The sequence below is a fragment of the Pelodiscus sinensis genome, chromosome 22, assembly GCF_049634645.1.
Source record: "Pelodiscus sinensis isolate JC-2024 chromosome 22, ASM4963464v1, whole genome shotgun sequence".
Lineage (NCBI taxonomy): Eukaryota > Metazoa > Chordata > Testudines > Trionychidae > Pelodiscus > Pelodiscus sinensis.
The window spans coordinates 5,283,620-5,309,603 of record NC_134732.1 but is presented as its reverse complement, the minus strand read 5'-3'; the positions used below and the strand labels follow the sequence as shown (position 1 = coordinate 5,309,603).

The 25,984-nt window shown below is 45.3% G+C and overlaps 1 protein-coding gene across 7 annotated transcripts in view; it reads left to right on the top strand.

The window, feature by feature from the left end:
• Positions 1–22,563, top strand: part of TNC (tenascin C) — a 104,256-nt gene extending 81,693 nt beyond the window's left edge. For 3 of the 7 annotated variants that reach the window (XM_075905935.1, XM_075905937.1, XM_075905938.1), the window contains 13 exons: positions 2,886–3,158; positions 4,656–4,928; positions 8,608–8,730; positions 10,008–10,151; positions 11,521–11,640; positions 12,370–12,513; positions 12,624–12,754; positions 14,227–14,359; positions 16,849–17,000; positions 17,734–17,830; positions 18,039–18,200; positions 19,606–19,769; positions 21,359–22,563. In XM_075905935.1, the coding sequence (XP_075762050.1) occupies positions 2,886–3,158; positions 4,656–4,928; positions 8,608–8,730; positions 10,008–10,151; positions 11,521–11,640; positions 12,370–12,513; positions 12,624–12,754; positions 14,227–14,359; positions 16,849–17,000; positions 17,734–17,830; positions 18,039–18,200; positions 19,606–19,769; positions 21,359–21,469 (2,027 nt within the window). In that variant the 3' untranslated portion in view covers positions 21,470–22,563. The remainder of the gene's footprint in view (positions 1–2,885; positions 3,159–4,655; positions 4,929–8,607; positions 8,731–10,007; positions 10,152–11,520; positions 11,641–12,369; positions 12,514–12,623; positions 12,755–14,226; positions 14,360–16,848; positions 17,001–17,733; positions 17,831–18,038; positions 18,201–19,605; positions 19,770–21,358) is intronic. The other 4 variants (XM_075905939.1, XM_014580658.3, XM_075905940.1 and 1 more) reach the window with 2 other exon arrangements.
• The last annotated feature ends 3,421 nt before the right edge of the window (positions 22,564–25,984 follow it).

Sequence of the window (25,984 nt, the reverse complement as noted above, 5' to 3'; positions counted from 1 at the left end):
TGTTATTTTGAAATGTTTTCAAAATAAAGGGCTTGCTGTGTAGATGTGCGCTGTTATTTCAAAATAATGTGAGATATTTCGAAATAAATGTGCATTGTAGACATAGCCTCTGAGTCATAGAATCCTAGAACACTAGAACTGGAAGGGACCTCGAGAGGTCATCGAGTCCAGTCCCCTGCCCTCACAGCAGGACTTAATACCACCTAGACCAGGGGTTCTTAACCTTTTTACCTTAACACCTCCCCTGAAAGTGAACTTCATGTTCACACCCCCCTGGGACCTATTTTGTGCACAGCCTAGCCCTGCCCCCTCACCTGACAGGAAGCTAAGGGGCGTGGCTAGGACTATAAGAACTCTACCAGGGCGCTCAGTCGGGGCCCAGCCTCTGAGGGAGACAGAGGCCTGCCCAGAGCTCCTGGCTGACGAGGCTGAGACCTGGCCCGGGCCTCCCACAGCTGCCTTCCCTGAGGCCAGTGAAGGCTTCCCTGCCTGGGTCGACGAGGCCAGGCCAAGCCGGCCAGCAGGGCTACTCTCTGACCTAGAGGAACCCAAGGCTTTACTGGTGCCTGGCGATTTGGAGGACCAGCCTGAGCTGAAGGGCCGGCTTGAACCCCGAGGCCTGCCTGAACCCTGGGACCTGGCGAACCAGCTGGACACAGCCGTCCGAGCTAATTCCCAAGTCTGACGGCTGGTGGCGCTGCGGGGTGAGTGAACCCCGTTACAATGCCTAAATGAATAATATGAGCTTTTTACTTTGGACCTTTTCCTAACAAAGTTACGTAATATTTGAAGATGAAAGTCGGCAAGGCTGACGTACTATTATTGTAGTGTGTCGTCACATAGGCCTGATTGATTTACACTGCTATTGTAGTGTGCCGATCTCTAGGAGTTAATAAGAAATTCATGTTTATAATTTTATTCATAATATTAATTCTGAATAAATCTAAACTTTAGAATTTTATACATTGAGAAGGCAATTGCGATACATTTTCTGGGAGGCACCTCACACCTCCCCTGTATCCCCTTCACACCTCCCATGGGGAGGCGCACCTCACTGGTTAAGAACCCCTGACCTAGACTATCCCTAATAGATGTCTATCTAACTTGCTCTTAAATATCTCCAGAGATGGCAATTCCACAACCTCCCTAGGCAACTTGTTCCAGTGTTTCACCACCGTGACAGTTAGGAAGTTTTTCCTAATGTCCAACCTAAACCTCCCTTACTGCAGTTTAAGCCCATTGCTCTTTGTCCTATCCTCAGAGGCCAAGGAGAACAATTTTTCTCCCTCTTCCTTGTAACACCCTTTTGGATACCTGAAAGCTGCTTTCATGTTCCCTCTCAGTCTTCTCCTTTCCAAAGTAAAGAAACCCAATTCTTTCAGTCTTCCTTCATAGGTCCTATTCTCTAGACCTTTACCTTTAGAGTCAGCCCACTAAAAACAATAGTGTGGCCATGACAGCATGTTAGCAAACAGCAGCATGGGCTGGCTAAGTCTAGTACTCACTGTGAGCTACAAGCAGGCCTTTACTCAGACCAAAGCCCATGCTGCCATTTGCTGCTGCTCATACAACCACAGTCACGCAACCAGAGGCTCTCCTGCTCAGAGAGAAATCGCACAGGTATGTCTTGGTGAGCTGGGAATCACACTCCAACCTCCATGTGGAAACATGGTCTAAGCTGTAGAATTCAGCTAAGAAACTTTCTCAGACACCTGAGCTGAGTGTTTCAGATCTATGGCTCTGATGTGGGCCCATCTCTACTGTTCAAAGTTCTTTATGTAGCCCCTATTGAAATGGGTCAGGGTTATTTTAGGGTGGACGGTCAGGAAAGAAGCAAATCAAGGAACACATCTAGCCAACACTAATGAGGGATAAACTTCCACTGCGATAAGTAATAATATTGAGTAAGAATTGCAAGAGTCCATGAGTGGGCTATAGGAAACAGTCAGGCCAGATTTTTTTTAAAAAAGTTTAAGGTCAGATTGTCAAGAACTGTATATCCGAATCAGGGCTAGAGTCTCAAACATGTTCCCAATAGCTCCCATTGGGACTCTGAGGACCAGATTTTCAGAGAAGATCTACAGGCTTGGCTCCTTTGAAATCCTGGCTGCTTATTATAGTGCTTAAATGGAATTGGATCTCTTTTGAACTAATGGCCCCAGGCCTCTGAACTTAAACTAGTGCCATTTTGGTCTGAAAATTACCAGAAGAAACATTCTTTATTGGAATCTCTTTAAGTTGTCAACATGTCAGTTAAAGGGGAGAGAGGAGGAAGTGGCTGGCTATTTAGATTTTTAGCCAGTCTGATCTTCAGCGTTAGCTGCAGTCATTAGCTGTTGCTGACAATCTCTGAAAGGAACAATCCTTCAGTTGTTGGAATTCTATGCTTGCTGTGACCCATGCTGGTTTAAAGCCTGGTTCTGCTGGGTCTGCCCTTGGAAAGCAAATTATACTGGTGTGAAGTAGTGAGATATATCAACATTGAGGCTTGTCCCTCAAGCATTGGTGATGGAGAAGGGAGAAGGGCAATAGATATCTTACTCAACTCATCTTACACATGTATTATTCACAGTTAATTCTGTGTGCATGTAAAATTCAGGAAACTTGTTTCGGTACCCAGGTTGGGGATTTTCAAAGGGACCCATGAGAATTAGACACTATTGACATGCAGTGGGAATCCCATTGACATGCAGTGGGAATTGAACACATAACTTCCTTATGCTCCTTTGAATATCCTGACCTTCTTGTAGCTGCCATTCATTTCCATTAAATCTTACATATTTCAGGGGAAACTTGTGACTGATGTTTGTTGGAAGCTGTAACACTGTCTAACTCGCCATTTTTTTTTTGTTTTTTTTGCTTTTTTTTGCACTTTCCTTTCTTAGAGTCCATGCCCTCACTGGAAAACCTAACTGTCTCTGACATTAATCCTTATGGGTTCACGGTGTCCTGGATGGCATCAGAGAATGCCTTTGACAACTTTCTAGTAATCGTGGTGGACTCTGGCAAGCTCCTGGACCCACAGGAGTTCCTCCTTACAGGAGCCCAGCGGCAACTGGAGCTTAAAGGCCTTATTACTGGCATTGGCTATGAGGTTATGCTTTATGGTTTTGCCAAGGGGCGCCAAACAAAGCCCCTAAGCACTGTGGCTATTACAGGTATATTATCGTGGGCAAACTGTTCCCTTCCATCCTCTCTTTCATGCTTCTCTTCTCACCTGGATGATGTTGTGTACAATCCATTTGCAAAACAAACCATGGCTTTTGCATCTCCTTTTTCACCCTATCCTCATCATGACTGATAGGTTCACAAATGTGATGTCATTTCTACATTTCTTGGTGTTTTCATTATGTTCTGCCTCTGTGGGGTCCAATGGAGAAGAGTGGAACAGGGTTGAGGGGTAAATGGCTCAAATTGCTCCATGCAAGAACCCGTAGTTGGAGAAAGGACACTAGGTGCAGGAGTTTGCAAGTCGAAATCTACCAGGTACCTTGGTCTTCTTCAAGTGTTCAAATGTCAGGACCGTTCTGGAGAGTCATACTGGGCTTCCTGACCAGGGACTCCTCTTCTTCGTGCTCTCTCTCAGAAAAAACCACAAGATGATCAATACAACCAACCGAGTTGGGCGTCTCTCAACAAAGCATTGCCTGTGTTGTCATTTTCATCGTAGCTGAGTTTTTCCAGCTGCATTTGGGTCTTCTTGAACAATTTATTGCTATCTGAATGGTTCTTGTCACCAAGTCTCAGCCGCAAGATTTGCTCATTTCATGCACCAGCAAAGATGGAGTTATATAGCTGAACGTTGGTAACAAAATAAATATGGGTCTTGTGAAAAATATAAGTGCAATGGAGATGCTGTTAAATAGTTACTGTTCTGGTAGCTTTCCTACAACTAGTGATACCAAGTGTACCCTATAAAGCAAATAACCACAACAATAGTGACAAAATCATCTTGGTTAACCACTAGAATCCTCTTTGGTGCCTTCCTCTACTAAGGGTATTAGATGAACCTCTTTGGACATAAGTGTACAGTTTTCAGAATATAGATTTTTCTTGATTTCCCATTGCTACTTCAGCATTGATTCCAAAGGAAAAGTAGACACTGTAGTTTTGATCAGAAGCATCAGAACGTCCAGAACCACATGCAATAATCATTGGGAATGAGGGAAAAAGATCTTTTCAATGATTCCTCTACCGAGTTCCTATCGAAGGGCAAGAAGCAAGCAATGTTATAGGCACAGCTGCAGATTATTAACAATCACTTATTTTTATTTTTCATAAAAATCTCAGAAAGGATGGGCAACTCTAGTGGAAGACAGAGAACAAATAAGCATCACTTTTACTACTAGCATCTTTAATAGTGCATGAGAGGCAAAATGGCGTGTATCCAGATATTAATTTTGTTTTGGGGTATTGTAAAAGTTGGGTACTCCTCTACACACACTCATATATATCCTGTACAGTACATGTATTACTCTTAAATATCCAAAGCTTTTTTTTTCTTCTTTTATAGCTAGCAGATTGTTTCAATTTCTTTGAATTGTGGCTGGATTTTTTGCAGCATGCTCTAACCTGATGTAGAGCAGTCATGATGGCCTGGTGGTGGGGGTGGGGAATTTAATTTCTTCTTCCTACTGCTATTTTTCCTTTTTTAGAAGCGGAACCCGAGGTCGACAACCTTCTAGTTTCAGATGCCACCCCAGATGGTTTCCGTCTTTCCTGGACCGCAGATGACGATATCTTCGACAGCTTTGTTCTTAAAATCAGGGATACCGACAGGCAGTCTGACCCACGGGAATTAATTGTGCCAGGACATGAACGCACTCAAGATATAACGGGGCTGAAGGAGGGTACTAAGTATGACATTGAACTCTATGGAATGATCAGTGGACGACGTTCCCAGCCCATAAATACAGTAGCTACCACAGGTATTGTCTCTACAACAGAGGGAGAAAAGCATTGTGTGTATGTCTGTCTCTCTTAATTTTTCTCCTTCTCACATCCAGTTGGACTAACAAAGTGTTAAAAAACCTTTTGTACCCCACAACTCTCATCAAGATTTCTTTTCTCTGCAATCTGCTCCATCTGACAGAGCCTACTCTTGACCTTGATTTTCTTCACCATATTTAATAAAACACAAGGTTTATTATCTAAAGGTAAGCAGCATAGTCTAGTGGTTAGAGCACAGGGCTTTGGAGACAGGAGATTTGCTTTCTGTTGCAAGCACTGTCAATGACTTGCTATGTGACAGTCAGTTTTCTTCACTCTCCCTCAGTTTCCCACCTGTGAAAAACGGAGGATTAAAGTTTACCTAACTCCCAGAGCTATTAAGAGCCTACTCAGTTAGGGCAACATGTGGAGCATCCTCACACTGATTTTAATGGGTGCTAATGAGGCTCTAATGTTCATGGGAATCTTCATTCTTTTGATAAAGTGCTTTAAAGTTCTCAAATAGAGGCCCCTATAACTAACTTCAGTGTGAGAACAGTATGTTGGTGTCAGTCACTATTTAGTTGAGTCTTCCAGTTAATGGTGCCCCCCTAGGAAAGAGGTAGACACCAGAGTTTGTTAGTTCTGTTTTGATTAGAAACCAAGGGCTGAATTCTATACTGTATCATACCAGCTTTACTCGGGTGGGTTTCCATTGACTTTGAAGATGCTTACCTGGCATAGAATGGAATTCTGCCAAGGCCCCAGTGTCTAATACCTGGATGCCTTTCAAATCTCCTGTGGAATAAACTCCTATCCAGACCATTTTAAACTGCCAGATTGTTAGAAGGAGGCCAGGGTGAAAATGAGAACCATGCCCAAAATCTAGCTTGGGAACCTTTAGACCAGGGCTAAAGATAGCACACAGTCCGGTTGTTTGTGGCCTGCAGTGTGGTTTGGATTTATGTGGGGCACAACACATGGCCCACAGGTGGGAGCCAAAACAAAAAAGTAGTCAGTATCAGTAGTCTTCTGTTGAGATGCGTTTTAGTGGTTAAATTCCTGAACTGTCCTTGCTCATTAAAGTGCTGTCATATGGGTGGAAATGGGGTAAATATTGCATTTTATAAATATCAGCAGAACGGACTTAAATGGGCATGTTTGTTGTGTAGTCTTGCCTGAATCTTTGTATTCATGCCCGTGAGTGACGCTTCATGCAGGGATGAATTTCAACCATGCATAAGAATTTCAGGATCTGGGACTGCCAGAGGCACCTGTCTCCAGGGCTTTCAATCCACCAGCTTTCACCAGCCACTGAATCCACTATCGGATTATTCCCAGCTCATTTTCCGACAGGGGTTTTCTTCTTTGCTGTTTCCCCCCAGATCATGGATTTATGGCAAAATCAGCAGCAGCTTTTGTGTGGCGCAGTTTTACCAAACTCCATTTGCTTTATCTTTTCACCCCACCCCCGGCTTTTGTTTTTGAGCAAATCCAGCAGGCCCAAGGGGGACAGCGACTTCTCAGGGGAGTGCAGGTTGTTTTCCTTTCCTTTCCTTTCCCTTCTATTGATTTAGAGCCCTGCTCTTGGAGCTCAAAGACCACCTGGAATCACAATCACAAATCACCCTATTTCCTGCAACCTTTCTTTTCAAGCCATTTCACCCACCAGCTCTTTCTTTTTTTCCTTTCACCTTCCACCCTGACTTTGTCTCCACTGATAATACAGCTTGTGTTTGGTATTTATCACTCTTCAGCTAATGGACTTCTTTTGTGGGGGCTATTTATTTTTTTATCAATGATCAGAGTTGGTTTTGGGGTAGTCTAAAGGGCAGATTGGGACTGAAGGCGGCATATAAACTTTCAAACACCCTACCTACCGTGCTGGGAGCCCTCTCCACCGGCAGATCACAGTCGCTTCAGGTCTAAATTGTTGAATTACTGCTCAGTCTGTGGCAAACATTTAGAACACATCTTCAGATGGAATCTCTTTCACACATGTTTTCCTACTTATCTGAGTGGGTTTACGTGTCTGATTCACGCCAGCGTGCATACAAACTTAGGAGCCAGTGTTGGAAAGGCATCAGGTTTTTAATAAAAGTGTGCGTAAGTATGTTTGAGAAACCAAAGCCCCAGATGAGTGTACTAAGGTCACCATTCTCTCCATCTCCGCTCATAAGATATCTATCCCCAGTGGTTCCACCTATTCAAAAATATGTATGGGGCCATATTCACTGTTGCATTCTGGCTGCTTTATGTTGCTCTCACAATGCAAATCAGCCATCAACTCAGCTGAGCGTGTGCGTTTATGGCTGTGTGTACACAGCAGCCAGGGAATAGTCCTAATTCTTCTTCAAGTGGCCCTGTGGGTGCTCCACTCTAGGTGTCGGGTCCATCCCGGCGCCACTGGTCGGAAGATTTCGGCTGCCTGGCTCTCAACATGTATATACTTTACCTATGCCCCTTTAAATTCTGCTTAATGACGCCCCCTACTTTGGAAAGAGAGAGAGAGAAGCGAAGGTTTTATCCATAGGAAAAAAATCCAAACAAATTCCTTCCCCGCCCTCCTCCTGTTAAACGATTTGTTCTCTGGCTCTCACTATCCAGTCACTTCCTAGCCAGGGAATGTGTTTTCCCCTGCTTGCTCCCTGGATGAAATTCTGTTTTCCTATGCAAGGTTCAGGTTCAGGTTCCAGCGGGGAGCTCTACATGGAATCCTCCCCAAGTTCATAGGCAGGGGGCAGAAGGGCTGGCCAGGTGTTCTGCAGCCTGTCGTGGTGGATGTGTGTAGTTTGGGTCCCACTGGCTGCCTTTGCTGCAGGCCACTACAAAGAGAGAAATGCCCTCCAGAATTGTGCTCCATGGGGAGTGAATGGCATCTTCTACGCACTGCCCAGCCTGGAGCCTTACTCTCTAGTGCCATGGGGCTGCTAAGTTCCCTCTGCACTCCGGACCTTCCGTGACTTTGACGAGGAGTTATTGTGATCTCATCTGGGGCTTGATCCTGCAAATTGCTAAGCATTCTCCACCTCCTTTGTCTCAGAGACAGCTGAGGGCACCCAGCCCCTCTCAGGATGGGGCCCTTGATACACTGACTGAAGACCTTTTGGGGGCTGGCTGCCCTCTGGTCACTTGGCACCGTGAGGGCTCGCTCTGCTTCTGAAGAGTGCCGTGTACAAATACTTCTCAGGGTGTGGGACTCAACATAGACCAAATGAAATTGGCCATAGAAATTTTTTTTTTTTGGGGGGGGGGGAGGGGGGCAGAACAAATTCTGTGCAATATAGAGTGCAAACTCAGCAATGGATCTAAAGACATTACTGTTTAACCCCTGCAATTGCCAATAGTCCCTGCAATATACTATTAATAAAGTAATAATAACAATTAATCATTAATTAACAATACAGTTAATAGCTTTTTATGAAGCTGGACATTGCTGTAATTTTGCTGGAAAAAACCTCCCTCGAAATCAGGCCAAAAAATGATTATTCTGGGCAGGTGATAAAATTCATAGCTGTGTGGCACTTTCTCTAGTCTGGTTTGAACTGGATATTTATAGCTTCATCTCCTCTGATAGAAGACTGAGGTCAATTGTTATTCCAGCAAAACATGATTGATAAGCACACGCTTTAACTCTTTCTCTGCGTCTGTTTTCTCTCCCTCTGATTCCATTGGTAGCTGTGGGATCGCCCAAGGCAATCACTTTCTCTGACATTACTGAAAACTCAGCCACAGTCAGCTGGACGCCTCCCCGGACCCGAGTGGAGAGCTTCCGAATTTCATATGTCCCCATCACAGGAGGTAAGAAAGCAGAAGGACGAATGGTGCAGTGGAGAGAGTAGAAATCAAGTGAAAGGGACTACATAGCAGTCCAGTCTGCCTATCAGGCCACAGAGGTTCATTCTCGGGCTAGCCAGCAGATGGCAGGCTCAGTTCGTGTGCACTTAACTGATTCCAGTGGGTGGAATTAGTGTATGAATGGTACATCTAGTACCGGTATGTCATGGATCAGATTTGCAAAAAAGGCCAGATTTCCAAGTGCTCAATATTGGAGACAGATTTTCCAAAGAGCTCAGCTCCCATTTAGGCTCCTAGGCAGTTCAGAGTGTGGGCATCAGGCTGCGCACCTGGAAGATTAAAAATAGTTTATTTTTAAAATGTCACCTGCAGCTTTGACTGTGTTTTCTAAGTCAACACTTTTTGAATCGCCCTTACGGATGTTTCATTCCCTCCACACCCTGAGATCTCTCCGGCTTAGTGCTTTGGGTTTTTGTCTTTGTGTTGAGTAGTAGTACCGTTCATGGGACCATTTCATGGGAATGATGAGCTAACAGGGACTACAAGAAACATGCTGGAAACATGACAGAACAGAAGAGAACCGGAAGGAAATTGGGATGAAACTACAAAATGGGAAACCACCACCATGGGGCTGGTTTTTCACCTAAGATTTAGGCCTTGATCTAGCAAAATCCGTGTGTATCTTTAAACTCATGACTCATCACTTTGAAATTATTGGGATTTCTCAAAAGTATAAACTTACACGTGTGCTTAAATGCTTTGTTGTAGTAGGACCAGAATTTGGAATCAATAAATTTCCTGAGTCCCTGTTCATGTAGATAGGACCTCTCAGGCTATTACTCACTCTGTCTTGGGCTGTGATTAAAAGGGCCATGGAGAGAGACTGAATAGAGATCTGGTCTTTCTTCGCCTCCCACCAGAAACAAAACCAAAGAGGTCCAAAAGTCCAAGACCCCCTTAATTTCTTTGTATTTAATTGCATGTGCAAATACCTACATTTGCATGTGACAGTTACATTTTGCACTTTTGAGGGAAGTTCTGGAATCCCCATCACTGGATTTAAAGAACAGGCTGGATACACACTTGGCAGGGAGGGTCTAGCCACTGCAGCCTTTATTCACTCCTGCCTCAGTGCACAAGGCTGGACTTGGTGACTTCTCGAGGTACATTCCATTCCTGTATTGCTAGAAATGATCGTCTTTGTTGAAGCACAGCACAGGAGTCTAAACTCTAGTTGGAACAACATTACACCATTGCCTTGACATTTGGTTTGCTCCTAGGTACTCCCAAAGTTGTGACAGTGGATGGCACCAAGACTAGAACCACGCTGGTGAAATTGATCCCAGGTGTAGCCTACACTGTCAGTATAATCTCCATCAAAGGATTTGAAGAAAGTGAGCCTGTCTCTGGAACTCTGACTACAGGTAACATCCAAAAGAAATCAGGTGCTAGTAATCTTGTTTCGGTATATTACATGTGTCATACAGAAGACTCATAAAAAGACCCATCAATCACATTTTAGCTACCCCTTTATGCTCACTAGACGATTTCTTTCTTCAGTGTACTGTCTGGTGGTTTACGATTCTTTGTATTTGTTTCACAGATGAGTCTAAAGGCTTTAATTGTGATCAGGGCCCCATTCTGCTAAGCACTGTACCAACCTGTAGTAAGTGAGAGAGACCCTACCTCAGACAAGAGAGAAAGGGTTATTAGCCCCGTTTTGCAGATGGGGAACTGAGGCACCGCTTAAGTGACTTGGCCCCAGTCAGACAAGGAGTGAGAGGCAGAACAAGAAATTTGTCTTTGGTCTCCTGAGTCTGAGCCCAGTATCAGAAAACCCTCCCCTCTCTCGTCTTTCCGTTGTTTAGCCTAGTTTCCAGTAACCCACCGACAAGGTTTCCCCCATGTCCCTTTGGAAACCATGTGCAGTCTAGTTGGTTCATCATTCTCCTGGGCTCATAGAGGTACAGAGCACTGGGAAAAAGGAACCATGCACTCATCTCTGGAGGTCAAGTCATATTTCACATCCCTCTCCCCATGCATGGTGTCTGAGGGAAGATACAATCCGCGCAAGAAAGAAAAGCACAGAGTGTGATTCAAAGGAGCTGTGGTTGGAGGTCTGTTGAAGGCGGTAAAGGCCAGGGGCTGCCATCCCCAACAATCTGTCTGGAGAGAAGGAAAGAAATATGTCCAGTCTGAGACTACGTCTACACTGCAGCCTTTTGTCGGCAGAGACAACGCAAATGAAGCGCTCATTAGCATTTGTCACGCTGTCATTTGCATATTCTCTGCCCATGCTTTTTGCTCAAGAGTTTTTTGAGCAAAAACAAGCAGTGTAGGCGGGGCTGTTTTGTGCAAAAAAACCCTCTTTTGTGCAAGATCCCTTATGCCTCAAAAAAGGAGGTATACTGGAGGTTGTGCTAAAGGGTTTTTTTGTGCAAAACGGTCCCATTTACATTGCTTGTTTTTGTGCAAAAACCTCTTCATGCTTCATTTGCATTGTCTCTGCCGACAAAAGGCTGAGAGGGGCCACCAGACTGAGGATGTCAGGAGTTTTACCCGAGAGCCTGTGGAACTGAGACTTTGAATATAATTCATATTGCTGTGTCTCCTCCTCTCCCATGATGACCTCTTTCCAATAGCCTCCCTTCCCCCTGCAATTCCAAAGAGGACCATACAGCAGCAGCAGCCTGTGAACAATTTGTACCATGTGCCTGGTGCAGCATGGTACCTGCTGCAGGGAAGTCCTTAATAGGTATAATCTCCTCATTATGGTATTGTGTATCTCTTCAGCTCTGGACAGCCCATCGGGCCTGGTAGCCGTGAATATCACAGATTCTGAGGCGTTGGCAGTCTGGCAGCCAGCAATCGCGGCGGTGGACAATTACATCATCTCCTACATTGCTGAGGATGGTAAGATGTGTCCATGGGGAGTCTCTGAGCTTGACCACCGGTGTAGGTGCCCCAGGGTGGAATCTCTCTATCCCTAGAGGGTTTTAAGTTCCAGCTTGACAAAGCCCTGGCTGGGCTGATTGAGTTGGGGTTGGTCCTGCTTTGGGACGGGGGCTGGACGCGATGACTCCTGAGGGCTCTTCCAATCCTAAGATTCCATGACCACAGGGCAGAGAGTGAGACTGGTGCTCTGAATTGGATGCAGTGACTGGGAGAAGATGAGAAAGGTTAAATGTGAGGGGTGCAGGCTGGTTAGGAATATGTTACAAAATCCTCCTTAAAGAAACTTAGCCCTAATACAGGTGCTGAGCAGCAGTGGTGCTATGTGAGTTTTATCCTGGAGGTGAAGAACACACACTGTTATTTTCAGCATGTACAGGAGAGGGGGCTAATACTTTTGTATGGAATTGACTATAGAATGAACAATTTACTTGCACCTTTGGTGCAAATTGAAGGCAGCAACTGCCCTGAGCCACTGTTTCTGCTTATTTCAACCTTAGCCTGAAGCATCAGGAAAATGTGTCACCTTCCAATGAATGACCAGCCCTTAATGCAGAATGTGATCATTCAAACAGAGGGGTGGTGTTAAGCCTCCACCTGAGAAGTGTGCATCACTTGTGGTGAATGCCCTGAGCTCTAGTAGCCCGTAAGCTAACGTTATCTTCCATCTTTTGTGTGTTCGTTGTGTAGAACCAGAAATTACCCAGATGGTATCCGGAAACACTGTGGAATATGACCTTAATGACCTTCGTCCTGCAACTGAATATACACTGAAGATCTATGCCATAAAGGGACCACAGAAGAGTGAAACGATCTTCACCAAATTCACTACAGGTGGAGTGTCCAGCTTTTCCCCAGCATTGCAGCCTCTTGTAGTGTGGCAACATTGTATTGTCCACTGCCAGCAAGCCAGCACTGCACTCACTGTATTTTGTTTCCTTTAGGCATGGATGCTCCAAAAGATTTAAGTGCCTCTGAGGTTCAGTCAGAAACAGCAGTGCTGTCTTGGAGGCCTCCACGTGCTTCGGTCACTGGCTATCTTCTTATCTACGAGTCTGTCGACGGCAGAGTTAAGGTACCAGACTTGGATCTCTAAGGGTATGTCTACACTACCACCCTAGTTCGAACTAGGGTGGTAATGTAGGCAACCGGCGTTGCAAATGAAGCCCGGGATTTGAATTTCCCGGGCTTCATTTACATAAAGCCGGGCGCCGCCATTTTTAAATGTCCGCTAGTGCGGACTCCGTGCCGCACGGCTACACGCGGCACGGACTAGGTAGTTCGTTTCACGAGGAGTAACGGTAGTTCGGACTAGGAAGCCTAGTCCGAACTACCTAGTCCGTGCTGCGTGTAGCCACGTGGCACGGAGTCCGCACTAGCGGACATTTAAAAATGGCGGCGCCCGGCTTTATGCAAATGAAGCCCGGGAAATTCAAATCCCGGGCTTCATTTGCAACTCCGGTTGCCTACATTACCACCCTAGTTCGAACTAGGGTGGTAGTGTAGACATGCCCTAACCTATTAATTCTGTGTTAGCCGCTATGCTTGCAGAGCTGCTCAAAAATGCCAGTCAGTGGGGTGTAACCACACATGCAAGCACTTTCCTGACTCAGAGCCCATAATGAAAACTTAGCTGCAGACTGAAAAACATTGAGCCTATGTCTACACAGCAACCCTGATGGACACTCTGACATCGACCCCCCGGTAGTCAATTTAGCAGGTCTAGTTAAGACCCACCAAATCAACTGCAGATCGCTCTGCAGCTGACCCCTGTTCTCTACCCGAGATAAGAAGAGTAAGGGAAATCGATGCAAGAGTTTGACCCCATGGTAACCTGACCTAAGATACATTGACTCCAGCTACAAGAATAACATAGCTGGAGATGTGTAGCTGAGGTCATCTTAGGATGTTAGTATAGATATAGCACATCTTCCCTTCGCAGAGAGGAAGGGAGGGCAGAATAAGACAGCAGAAGCTGCCTTCTCATATCCAAAGTCTATGGCATAAATACAATAGGCAAGCAGTCTAAAAACAACTTCTGAATTTGGATGCTCAACTGGAACCATTATTAAAGACCCATTTTTTGTGTGTGTTCAGTACTTTCAAAAAATCAGGTCTCTTCAAGGTATTTCAAGATGGATGTCCCAAATTGTCATGTTTGGAAATTCAGGTCAGTGGCATCTACAGACATACCACAAAAGACAATCCGGCTTAATTTTTGATTAACTTTCCCCCTACGGCAGTACATAATGTGCACATATCAGCCACGTTAACATGCTCTACCATGGCTTGCTTTTAAGCTATGCTACTTAAACATTATAATATTAAACATTCATTTCTAGGAAACCTTTCTCATGCTACTAATGTACGTGAGCATGGTAAGAATCTCATAGGAATCTAGTGTTTCACAATCAATCATTTAAATGGTTAAAATACCATCAATCATTTACATAAAAAGGCATTGGGAAAAAAATCTAAAATATGTAAAGGTTCCAGTCCATATGTTTATTCATTGCAGAGTTTTACTGGGATTTTTTCTTTCCACAGGAAGTCATCCTGGGACCTGAGGCAACTTCCTACAGCTTGTCTGAGCTGAGCCCATCCACCCAGTACACCGTGAAACTACAGGCACTGAACAGAGGCCTGAAGAGCAGGATAATCCAGACTGTTTTCACCACAAGTAAGGCTTTTGCTCAGCATGGGGGGTTGGCGTCAGCTACAAGTTTCCTTTTTTAGGGCCAAGTGGAGCTCTGGAGTGAGCAGTTGCAGCTCCATCAAAGGGCAGTTGCTTCTCCTGGCTGTAGGCTGCGGGCAGTGCAGCTCACTCGCAGAGTGTGTTTGCATTGCAGTCAGAGGCCTGACTATAGTTCAAGTTGCTTGAGCTAGCGCTGAGCTAGCTAGCTTGAAAAACAATAGCAGTGAAACCCCAGCAGCATGGACCATGCAACCCACCCCTGGGATCCTGAGCATCCACTCAAATGACTAGCCTCCATGGAGAAGGCTAGCGTGAGGATCCCTGCACCACTTAACCTCTGTACAAGGCAGCAGTCCCATTCACTGCCCTGATACAGGAAGGAAGGAATTCAGCTATTCAGTCCCTCCACATTTTTTTCATACAACGCCTGATTCTGCCTGTGAGTGGGAGAGGCTTGCGCTCAGGATGAATTTGGCTCTCAGCACTTCATCCTGGCACTAGCTTCTGCCCTGCCTTCTCCCCCACTGAGCTCACTGAGTCTTCGCACTGCTACCCCAGAGGGTTCGTTCTGCCCGACCTGTGAAGGCTCACCAATGAGCTGAATGCTAATGGATCCGGTATTCTGGAAGCCTCATCACAGCTGACACTGCTAGCAGCCAGTTCTCCTACTGGCATTTTTGATGGCAGGGAAAATGCAATGACGATTTCAAGGATTACTTGGCTACATAATTCCACTAGCCACTCTCTGCTCTTCTCACAATTCTCAACCTTCCAAATACAGCAGCCTCTTCTGTTGTTTGCCTCTGACTTCTGCCACCATGCTGACACCTGACCATGTGCTTATAAAATTGAAGTTAACGGAGATATGCTAATGAGCAGGAGCAGAATCAGACCCAGATATTCAGGTCTGCGGACAGGATAGGGGCAGAAGGGGACAACTGGAGGAATTGGAGAAGGTCCAGAGAAGAGCAACAAAAAGGATTAAAGGTCTAGAAAACACGAGCTAGGAGGGAAGACTGAAAGAATTGGGCTTGTTTTGTTTGGAAAGGAGAAGACTGAGAGGGGACATGAGAGCAGTTTTCAAGTATCTAAAAATGTGTGAGGAGGAGGGAGAAAAGTTGTTCTCTTTGCCTCTGAGGATAGGACAGGAAGCAATGGGCTTAAACTGCAGCAAGGGAGGTTTAGGTTGGACATTAGGAAAAACTTCCTGTCAGAAGGGTTAAACACTGGAATAAATTGCCTGGGGCGGTTATGGAATCCCCATCACTGGAGATATTTAAGAGCAGGTTGGACAGACACCTGTCAGGGATGATCTTCTAGACGGTGCTTGGTCCTGCTGTGAGGGCAGGAGACTGGACTCGATGACCTCTCAAGTTCCCTTCCAGCCCTAGGATTTTAGGATTCTAACTTCCCCGTGGTATGGTGATGCGAAAGGGGCTGGAGCTCCTAACCACCACCGGTGCCACTGCAGCTGTACCATCAGGAGCTCGGGGCCCTTGCTGCAGAGCTCTGGGAAGTATGCTCCAGACAGTGCCGGGGGAGGAAGGCTGGCCCACTCCTGCTACCCTGGCCCCACCCTTCTGCCCAAGGCCTTGCTCCTTCTGGGAGCCCGGAGCTGCCTCCTCTGCCTCCCACATTACCCAAGGACTTGGTGAGTTTGTCACCTTGCCTGCAGATGTGCTTAAGTGACATCTGCCTTCTTGGTCATGACCAGGAACAGGAGGCCTCCAGAGCTGAAGTATGAATCTCTATAGCATCAGCTGATGAGTTAGTCCCTTATTCAGGCAAACAGTTAAGCACAGGCTTAATTTTAAGTACATGCTTGAGTCATGTTGGTTTCAGTGAGGAGGTAAGCACATGAATAAGTGCACTAGTAATTGTCCTAGGTAGGAATGTTTTCCTGAATGGGAGACCTAAATCTCATGAGAGGGATCTGCAACACAGTCAAATCCTCTGGCCCAGAGAGCATCACACAAGACACCATGGATTTTGAGTTACATTTTCACAGCTGGCTTGGAGACTAAACAACAATAATAGTAGAAATTCACCTAATATACACCTAATAATTTCCAGAACAACACCTAAATACAGCTGAGCAGTTATTTCCACTGAATGTGCTATACTCAACCGCATTTTCAGACATTTCAAAGATGGAAAGAAAATACCCCAGACATTCACATTTGCATAGTTTTGGAGATTTGGGGGTTAGAAATTGTATTGCACCCATGCCTATATTGTCCAGGTGGGACCTCCCTGGTCCGGCACACCTGGGACCTGAGCGGTCCCAAATTACGGCCTAGCTGCACTGCCAGGCTGCACTCCCCACTGCCAGCCCCATGTGGCTTGCACTCCTGAACCTGGCCAGCTGTGGCTGTCCGATCCAGCAAATGAATTACCCAAACTACAAGAAGGTTTTGATGCTCCTTTTCATAAATGAGTTCTCACACATTGTTCTCTGTTTCTTTCCTGTGCAGCTGGATTTCTCTATCCTTTCCCTAGAGACTGCTCCCAAGCCCTGCTGAATGGAGAAAGTGCCTCTGGGCTTTACACCATTTATATGAACGGAGACAAGTCGCAGCCTGTGGAGGTGTATTGTGACATGACCTCTGATGGAGGTGGATGGATTGTGAGTATTCTGTGGGAAGGGATCCAAAACCGCTATGTCCCTGTTCTCCTAGGTCAAGAACATGAGACAGAGCCGAGCCTCGGTCAACATCTTCTGCATGATTAACGAAGGTGCATTAACATGCCAAAAGACTTGGAAAATGAAGTTTTAGTTCTCAACCGGACTGCAGTGGGGGTGGGAGACTCAAGCAGAGGTGAAGCCACTTCCAAAACCTTGCAGGAGAAATGAGGGTTGAGAAGAATGCATTAGTTCTATGGCCAGACTGAGGAACTGGTAGGCAGGACACTAAAAACAGAGGCAATAGGAATAGCCAAGTATAATGCTGAGAATCAGTGGAAGCCACCTGGGACCAAAAATCCGAGGCAAGTGAAAGAATGAAGGTTAGGAGCTTGAGAACCACTGAAGCTCCATAGATACCAGGCTGAGAGATACAGAAGTACTTGGCCAAAAGGCTGAATGACTGAGCATTAAGGGATTGCTAAGAAAGCAGAAGGAAGGTACTATAAGGCTGCAAAATACAGAGCAGACTAGAAGCCAAAGATAAAATTTGGGCCTGGCTTAAAAAAATATTCAGTGGTTCTGATAAAATCTGTGCCAGTTTGCTTGAACAATGTCGGTGTCCATGTTGCTTTGGTATGGTTAGTGTGTAGGAGCCCTTTGTGTACAGAAATCCTCTGTGTATAAAAGTCATAACTGTTGTAAATGTAAAGCTCCTTGCATGTTGGCATTGTAGGTGTTCCTGAGGCGCCACAATGGAAAGGAGAATTTCTACAGGAATTGGAGGACTTACGCTGCTGGGTTTGGGGATCCCAAGGATGAATTCTGGCTAGGTAAGCGATTGCCAAGAGCTTTCTGAAACAAAAGAGAATAAGTCACTTATAAGCATGACAGCCATGCTGCCAAATATATTATTGGCTTCCCTCTAAAGAGGATCATGGCAGGAAAATGTAAAATAGGGTAATACGACATGAGTGCAGAAGATCGAGAGAGAGAGACCGCACAGTGGTTCTTTATACATTTGTCCATTCGTTACCACAGGTCTGGAGAACCTCCACAAAATCACTTCTCAGGGCCAGTATGAGCTGCGTGTGGATCTGCAAGACAAGGGCGAGACAGCTTACGCGATCTACGACAGGTTTAGCGTGGGAGACTCCAAGACCCGTTATCGGCTAAAAGTGGACGGATACAGTGGCACAGCAGGTGGGTTAAACTGCTATTTTTTCAGGCTGGAAAAAGGGGAGGATGGAGGGGGGAGAGGACGGGAGGGGGAGGGAAGGAAGGGGCTACATTTCCCCACATTAGACTTGAGCTACAATTTACTTCCACTTGGTTCAAAGCAACAGCTTCTGTACACAGGCAATGGGGATTGTTGTCATGGTGGGTAATTATTTTTTTTTGGTGTGTGGGGGGGTAGATTTGAAAACATGAAAGGCTTGTGATTCCATTCCTGTGCGATTCCACTCTCAGTGCTCTGCTCTCTGACACCCACGCTTCGGAACACAGTGACGGAACGGGAAGGAGCATATTAAACAGACTTGTTTTAGCAATCCCTGCCTGCCCTTACTAGGGTTTCTGATAGCTTGCCACAGAACCATCAGTTAAGAATGTGCCACTGGTGCCTGTTATAACATGCGTCCTCCTCAGCTTCTGTATTGATAAAGGAAGGACCAAGGGGTAAAAATCCGGTGTCCCCAGAACAGAAGGGCTGGGAACCTTTTGTGGGCCGAGGGCTGCTGACCCACTGAAAAATCAGTCAGCGGTCAGGGCCTGCGGGGAAGCAGCCGGGGAGCTGGAGTGCCAGCATGGGTTCCCAATGCTGAGGGAGGCCCTAAGCCTCGGGAGCCAGATCCAGGCATCCCAGGTGCCACATCCAGCTCCAGGCCTTAGATCCCCACCCGCCGTCACCTTAAACAAAGAGAAATACTACAGAAAGGTCTGGCAACTGAGCTCCTTGCTCTCTGCATCGCTGAATAGTGGGGCAGGGGTGTGGCCAATGGCTTAGAACAGTGTTTCCCAATTTTATTTGGCCACAGAACCGTTTTCAGCTTGAAAGAATTTAAAGGAGCCCCTAGGATTCCTTGGCCTGCGGCAGTTTGTTGAGGGGAGAAAAAAAAAAGTCCGAGTCGTGCTGCAAGTTGTCTCTGTCTCTTTAAGAGGGGGCAGGAGAGTGCCGGGTTCTCGTGGGACCCTTACTTTCGCTTTGTGGAACCCCAGGGTTCCACGGAACACCAATTTAGAAACACTGGCTTACAAATTATACAAACCCAGTAGCTAAACTCACCCACTATCCGGCAAACATAGTGAGACAGAGACTGCTGCTTCAGCTCATGGGTCACAGTAGCAGCATCACTGCTGTGCCGCCAGCTGAAGAGGAGACTCAATTCCTTTATGCTGGTACATGGCATTTCACGTGAAATTTAGGACTGCGTTTTCAAAGGGGTCTTTGCAAAACTTGTGATGTGCACCACCAGGTTTTTGCAGCAGGAACAATCACGGTATTTCATGCCCAAAATCTCAGAGTTGCCCCTCCCCTTTGAATCATTTGCACATGCAGAATACCTGCTGAGTCAAAACTGACACAACTCTCTTTATTTCTCCCATAAAGGTGACTCCATGACCTATCACAATGGCCGATCCTTCTCCACCTTTGACAAGGACAATGATTCTGCCATCACAAACTGTGCTTTGTCCTACAAAGGAGCTTTCTGGTACAAGAATTGTCACCGAGTCAATCTGATGGGCAGATATGGAGACAACAACCACAGTCAGGTGAGTTTGCCGTTTGAAAGCAATGTGGATCCACAAGACACAGGAATGTAGAGCTGGCCATACCAAATCAAGTCACTGGGTCATTCGTTCTGTTAGTCAATTTCTTGTTGTGGGCAATTGATAGCGCTTCAGAGAGACAGGAGACATCCCATCATTAAAACCAAGTGAATTATGGGGGGCGGAGGGAGACATTAAATCACGTTCACCAAATGAGAACTGCAGTTACATCCAGATATGTTCTCATTCTGTTTTGTTCATTGTTCCTAGAAAGTTCATGTGAACACTTGGGACTGAGGCTTCTATCACTTCAAATTCAGGTTCTCATGTTTTTAAAAAAGAGCATTCTCTTGGAGATGAAGTAGACAGCTTTGGAGAGACAGTTTTGGAGAGAGTTCCGTGTTACCCTAGCCCAACCCGCATTTAGTCAGACCTCCTCCAGCAGGGATTAGTTAGAGGAATGACATCATAATACTGACTTTGGTGGGTCTCAAAGTCCTACTACAGCCTCATTAATCCTACACCAGGAGTTGTTCTCGGGGGCAAAAGTTGTGCAGAACCCACTGCTGTTCTATTCATAGATGGTTCCTTCTGGAGTTGGTATAGGGGACCTGATAAATTCTTCATCAGTCTTTACGTTGAGGTTGGAACTCTCTAAGAAATACACCCCAATTCAACTACAGATTGTTGGCATTGATGCGGGAATCACTGCATGAAATTCTACAGTCTAGGTTGTGTGGGTGGGATGACCATAATGATCTTTTCTAGCTTTGGAGTCTATAATGCAAAATAATAACTACTGCAACCTCTCTTTTATGAGACTAGGATAATGCATTTACAGTCAGCATTGCCTAGTTGACAGAGATCTGGACAGAGATCTGACTTCAGCTCTTGGCTCTGTTGTTGGCCTGATGAGGTGACCCTGAACAAGTCAGATCACCTCTCTTGTACCTCTGTGTCGCCAGCTGTAGAGTGTTTTGTGCTCTCTGGCCGAAAAGCACTATGTGGGTGAATCTACACTGCGCCATTATTTCGAGATAACTAGCGTTATTTCTAAATAACAATGTGAGTGCCTACACGGCCATTAGAATCATAGAATCATAGAGCTGGAAGAGACTTCAGGAGGTCATTAAGTCCAGCCCCCTGCCCAAGTCACGACCAATCCCAATTAAATCAACCCAGCTAGCGCTTTGTTAAGCCAAGACTTAAACACCTCTAGGGCTAGCTTATTCCAAAATCTGTAAACCTCATTCTATGAGGAATAACACCTATTCGGAAATATCTATTCCGAAATAAGGTGTGTAGACTCTCCACTGCTGCTATTTCGAAATAGCCCCTCACCAGGGCCATTCCTCCCCAGTGCCTCTTGGGGCTCTAAATCGAGATAGCATGTCTACATTAGGGAAGCCTGCCTCAGACTAATTTTGAGACTTCCCTGCAGTATAGTCGTGCTATTTCGAAATAAGCTATTTTGAAATAACTATTCCGGAATAGCTTATTTTGAAATAAGTGTGCAGTGTAGACCTACCCTGTAAGACGAAGATATGCATATTATACCAATGTGGAATAATGTTGCCTGTATGTTTTTGCAGGGTATTAACTGGTTCCACTGGAAGGGCCATGAATACTCCATCCAGTTTGCAGAAATGAAGTTGAGACCCTCCAGTTTCCGGAATCTAGAAGGGCGACGAAAGAGAGCATAAACCCCAGAGATGGAGGAAAGTTTGGGAAGCAGGGCGGGGGACAGTGGGAGGGGTTTTTGGAATAACTGGGGGGGAAGGGGATAAGGCAGCTGGTAATCTTACCAAAGCATCAGTGATGCTTGCCCTAACTGGGACTCCTTCTACAGTCCAAGTGACCAGCCTTATGCAACCTCAGCATCTTCTGCCGCCCAGCTTTGGCTGCCCTTCACACCAAAGACAACAATCTCAAGGGTTCTGCATTGTTTTTTACAAGTTGGGAGAGGTTCCGTGGCAAGATTCTTTCATGGGCACTTGGGCAGTCCCAGTGAGGGGAGGGGCCATAGGTTGGTAGTTTGGTCGTTTGAGAACCAGCCACATTTTACACACAAATTTGCATGATTATCATTATTATTATTATTATTAGTTGAAATTCTGTTGGTCATTGGAAGGCTTTATATATATATATCATGCAACGCAAAGAAAGATGGGGAAAGGAAGCAGTGCAGTTTAAAACACAAGCAAAATCTTCATTTTATTAATTTAATGACATCACAATAATAATAATAATGATGATATTAAACTATGGTTTTGTAAGGGATCCATGCTTTCCACAACACAGCAGGACAGTGTCTGATTGTATTTTTTGTTAAATAAAAGCACAATTACTTTTAAATAATCTCTACATTTTCTTCAGGCATCAAGTTTGTGCACGTCCAGCGTCTATGTCCTTAAGTAGGGGAGTAAAGAAATCTGAGAATGATCAGGGTGCTAAATTTATTCAGAAAGCACACTCCCTTTTGTCAGTGTTTGGGTGTAAGTATTCTGGTGGGCTTATTCCAGCGGAATGCTCGTGACGACTTTTAGAGGGTGTTCCTTTTTTCCATTCCCACAAGCACATCCGCCATGCCATTTCTAAGTGTAACTGACTGACTCTTGCTTTCAGCTAGGTGGGAATCATTAACAAAAGAGGCAAAATGCAAAGTTGGGATTAGCTACCAAATGGTGATTCTGCACCTGTGTGTAAATAAAGGGCTCTTTAAAAAAAAAATGAAGCCTCTGTGTAGTTCTCTGTACCATATTCTTTGATAAAAGACAATAAAAATCTTTTGTTGTAAGCCCTGGAGTCCGTTCCTTACCTTGCTCTCCCCAGTTGTAGGCCTCTGCCATCTCTGGACTCAGGCATGGAAAGAACATGCTTGCTTTGTGAGCACAGATGTGAGTGGATCTGTTCTAGCAGGGAGAGCCCTCATGGTGCTAGCCAAGATTGTTGTGCCTTGTTGCAACATCTTCCCACAAAACTCAGTCCAAGCGTGAAAATCTACCATCAGAGTGTTATTTTATTCCCGTCTCCCTGAATACCTGATATTTCTATATCATTCAGGAATTAAAATATTGGTTAGGTTAAAAATACATGTGGGACTATCTAATGACATAAAATATCTCCCTCTTCCCCCACATTTTGCCTAAACATGGGGGCTGCGTCTAGACTGACAAGTTTTTCCGCAAAAGCAACTGCTTTTGTGGAAAAACTTGCCAGCTGTCTACACTAGCCGCTTTGAATTTGCGCAAGAACACTAACGATCTAATGTAAGATTGTCAGTGTTCTTCCGCAAATACTATGATGCTCCCGTTTGGGAAAAAGCCCTCTTGCGCAAATGTATTTGCGCAAGAGAGCCAGTGTAAACAGCTCAGGACTGTTTTGCGCAAAAAAGCCCCGATGGTGAAAAGTGCTTTTGTGGAAAAGAGTCCGTGCCAATCTAGATGCTCTTTTCCGCAAATGCTTTTAACAGAAAACTTTTCCGTTAAAAGCATTTGCGGAAAATCATGCCTGTCTAGACGTAGCCAGGGACAGCACCTATCATAAAATCATAGAATCCTATGGCTGGAAGAGACCTCCAGAGGTCATTGAGTCCAACCCCCAGCCCAAAGCAGGACCAATCCCAACTAAATCATCCCAGCCAGGGCTTCGTCAAACTGGGACTTAAAAACCTCTAGGGATGGAGATTCTACCACCTCCCTAGAGAACCCATCCCAGTGCTTCACCACCCACCTAGGAAATAGTTTTTCTTAATATCCAACCTAGCTCTCCCCCACTGCAATTTAAGACCATTGCTGTTTGTTCCGCATCCATCACTACTGAGAACAGCCTCTCTCCATTCTCTTTTAAACCTCCCCTCAGGAAGTTGAAGGCTTCTGTCAAATTCCCCCTCACTCTTCTCTTCTGCAGACTAAATAAGCCAAATCCCTCAGCCTCTCCTCATAGGTCATGTGCTCCAGCACCCTAATCGTTTGGTCACCCTCCGTTGGATCCTCTCTAATAAATCCACAACCTTTCTATAGTGGGAATCCCAGAACTGGATGCAATACTCCAGATGTGGCTTCACCACAATAACTTCTCTAGATCTGCTTGAAATGCTCCTCCTAATACACCCTATAATGCCATTCATAGCTACAAGGACACACTGTTGACTCATATCTATCTTATTCACTGTAATCCCCAGATCTTTTTCTGCAGAACTGCTGCTTAGCCAGTCGGTCCCCAGCCTGTAATGGTGCTTGGGATTCTTCCATCCCAAGTGCAGGACTCTGCACTTGTTCTTGTTGAACCTCATCAGATTTCTTTTGGCCCAATCCTCCAGTTTGTCAAAGTCACTCTGGCCCTTATCTCTATCCTCCAACGTATGTGCCTCTCCCCCTAGCTTAGTGTCATCCTCAAACTTGCTGAGGGTGCAATCCATTCCCTCATCCAGGTCTTTAATAAAGTTGTTGATTTGTTCTGACCTGAGATTTTGGCTCCTCTTGCCAACACTGTTATCATGGCCTGTTCTTGCCTGTTAAAGCCCTGTTCAAAAGATTCTCCCCCTCACAGTGTTTCCATAGTATATTCTTTTGAAACTGAACCAACCCCCTCTCCATCCCAACGTTCCCCTACTGTTATGGATCCTTCCCTGGCCCAGAGCCTGCAGCTAGGTGTTTGAACACAGAAGGGCAAAGCCTGCCAATTCAGCTGGCAAGCTGCATGTTAAGATGAGATGGAGATTCTGCTAGAGCAATGGAAGAAGCAAGGCCAATGCCTTGACAGCAAGCGGTGATGCTCCCTGCAGTGCTAGCATTGGAGGCCCTCTCTTCTGCCTCCTCAGTCCTCGTCTTTGACAGACTAGAGATTTAACAGGAACGTCTACAGTTCAACAGAAAACTTCTTGTGGGATCAAGAGGTCCCTGGTTCACATCCCAGTGATCCCTTAGACATTGTTTTCTGCTTCAGGCATGGGGTTGGACTCAATGACCTCCTGAGGTCTCTTCCAACCCTAGGATTCCATGATGCAGCACGATAACTCATAACATCAATGAAAAATCACATCTGGATATTTAAGTTCAAATTCATTTATTCCAACCTGAGATTTTGGAATAATCAAGGCAGAGACAACATCCTAGACTTTATATAAGTTCCATGTGTGGTTGGACAGCTCACTTTTGTGGAGGTTTTCAAAAGCACCTAACAGATTGTCTTTTGATGGGATTTCTGCTCCTAAATCCCTTGGGCTATGTCTATATTATGGGGTTTTTTCGGGATACCAGACGTATCCCAGAAAAACTCTGCTGCATCCAGGGAACGCATCTGCTCTTCCGCTTTTCTTTGCAGAAGAGCAGACATGTTCTTTTGGAAGCCCTGTCTTCCTCCTCCCACAAGGAAGAAGGGCTCTTCCAAAAGAGGAAGCTTTTCCAAAATTTAGCCAAATTTTGGAAAAGTGTCTTCTGAAAAATTATCGGAAAAAGGTACGCAAATTGCAGAGTGCAATTTGCGTACCTTTTTCCAATAGATCCCTGTAATGTAGACATAGCCTTGGACAGCTTCAAAAATATCCCACTTTGGGAGAGCTGTGCTGCCATCCATCTAACAGCTTCCCTAAAGATAAAATGAAGCCTATTCTAGTGGTTAAGGTGCTAACACCTTCTGGGTTTGGTGTACTGTCCCATCTAGTGGCTCTTACAGAGAGAAAGAATAAGGAGTCTGCTCTAAAGCCTTAACTCATAGCCAGCAGGCTTTTAGCTCATATGATAGCTGGGATTATTATGGACGGAGCGTCTTTTTCCTCTTTCCTCTCCTTCTGAAAGAACTCCCTCTTCCCCTTCCACACACACCTTTTTCTGAAAGAGCTCTTTCACAAAAAGGCTTCTTTCTCATAGAAAAAGGATTACCAATGCTGGAAAAAACCCTCTGTTCTTTCAATTTTCTTTCGAAAGAACATGATTGCAGTGTGGATGTAATTGAAGTTTTTTTCGGAAAAACGGCCGTTTTTAAAAAAACTCTAGTGTAGACATAACCTCAGTTGGTTTCTTGCATTTGTGCTTTGGCTGCTTGAGAGCTGTAAGACCCCAGAGACATTCCTCTCCAGCTTCCTGAGCAGGATTTTGGAGCAACCGAAGAGACCGACTACCAGTGAATCTATCCATGGTTTTATGCTGCCAGCACATGCTGCAAATGAATGAACTTGAGGAGTGCAGCCACAGCCACTGCTATGTGGCGAGCTCAGA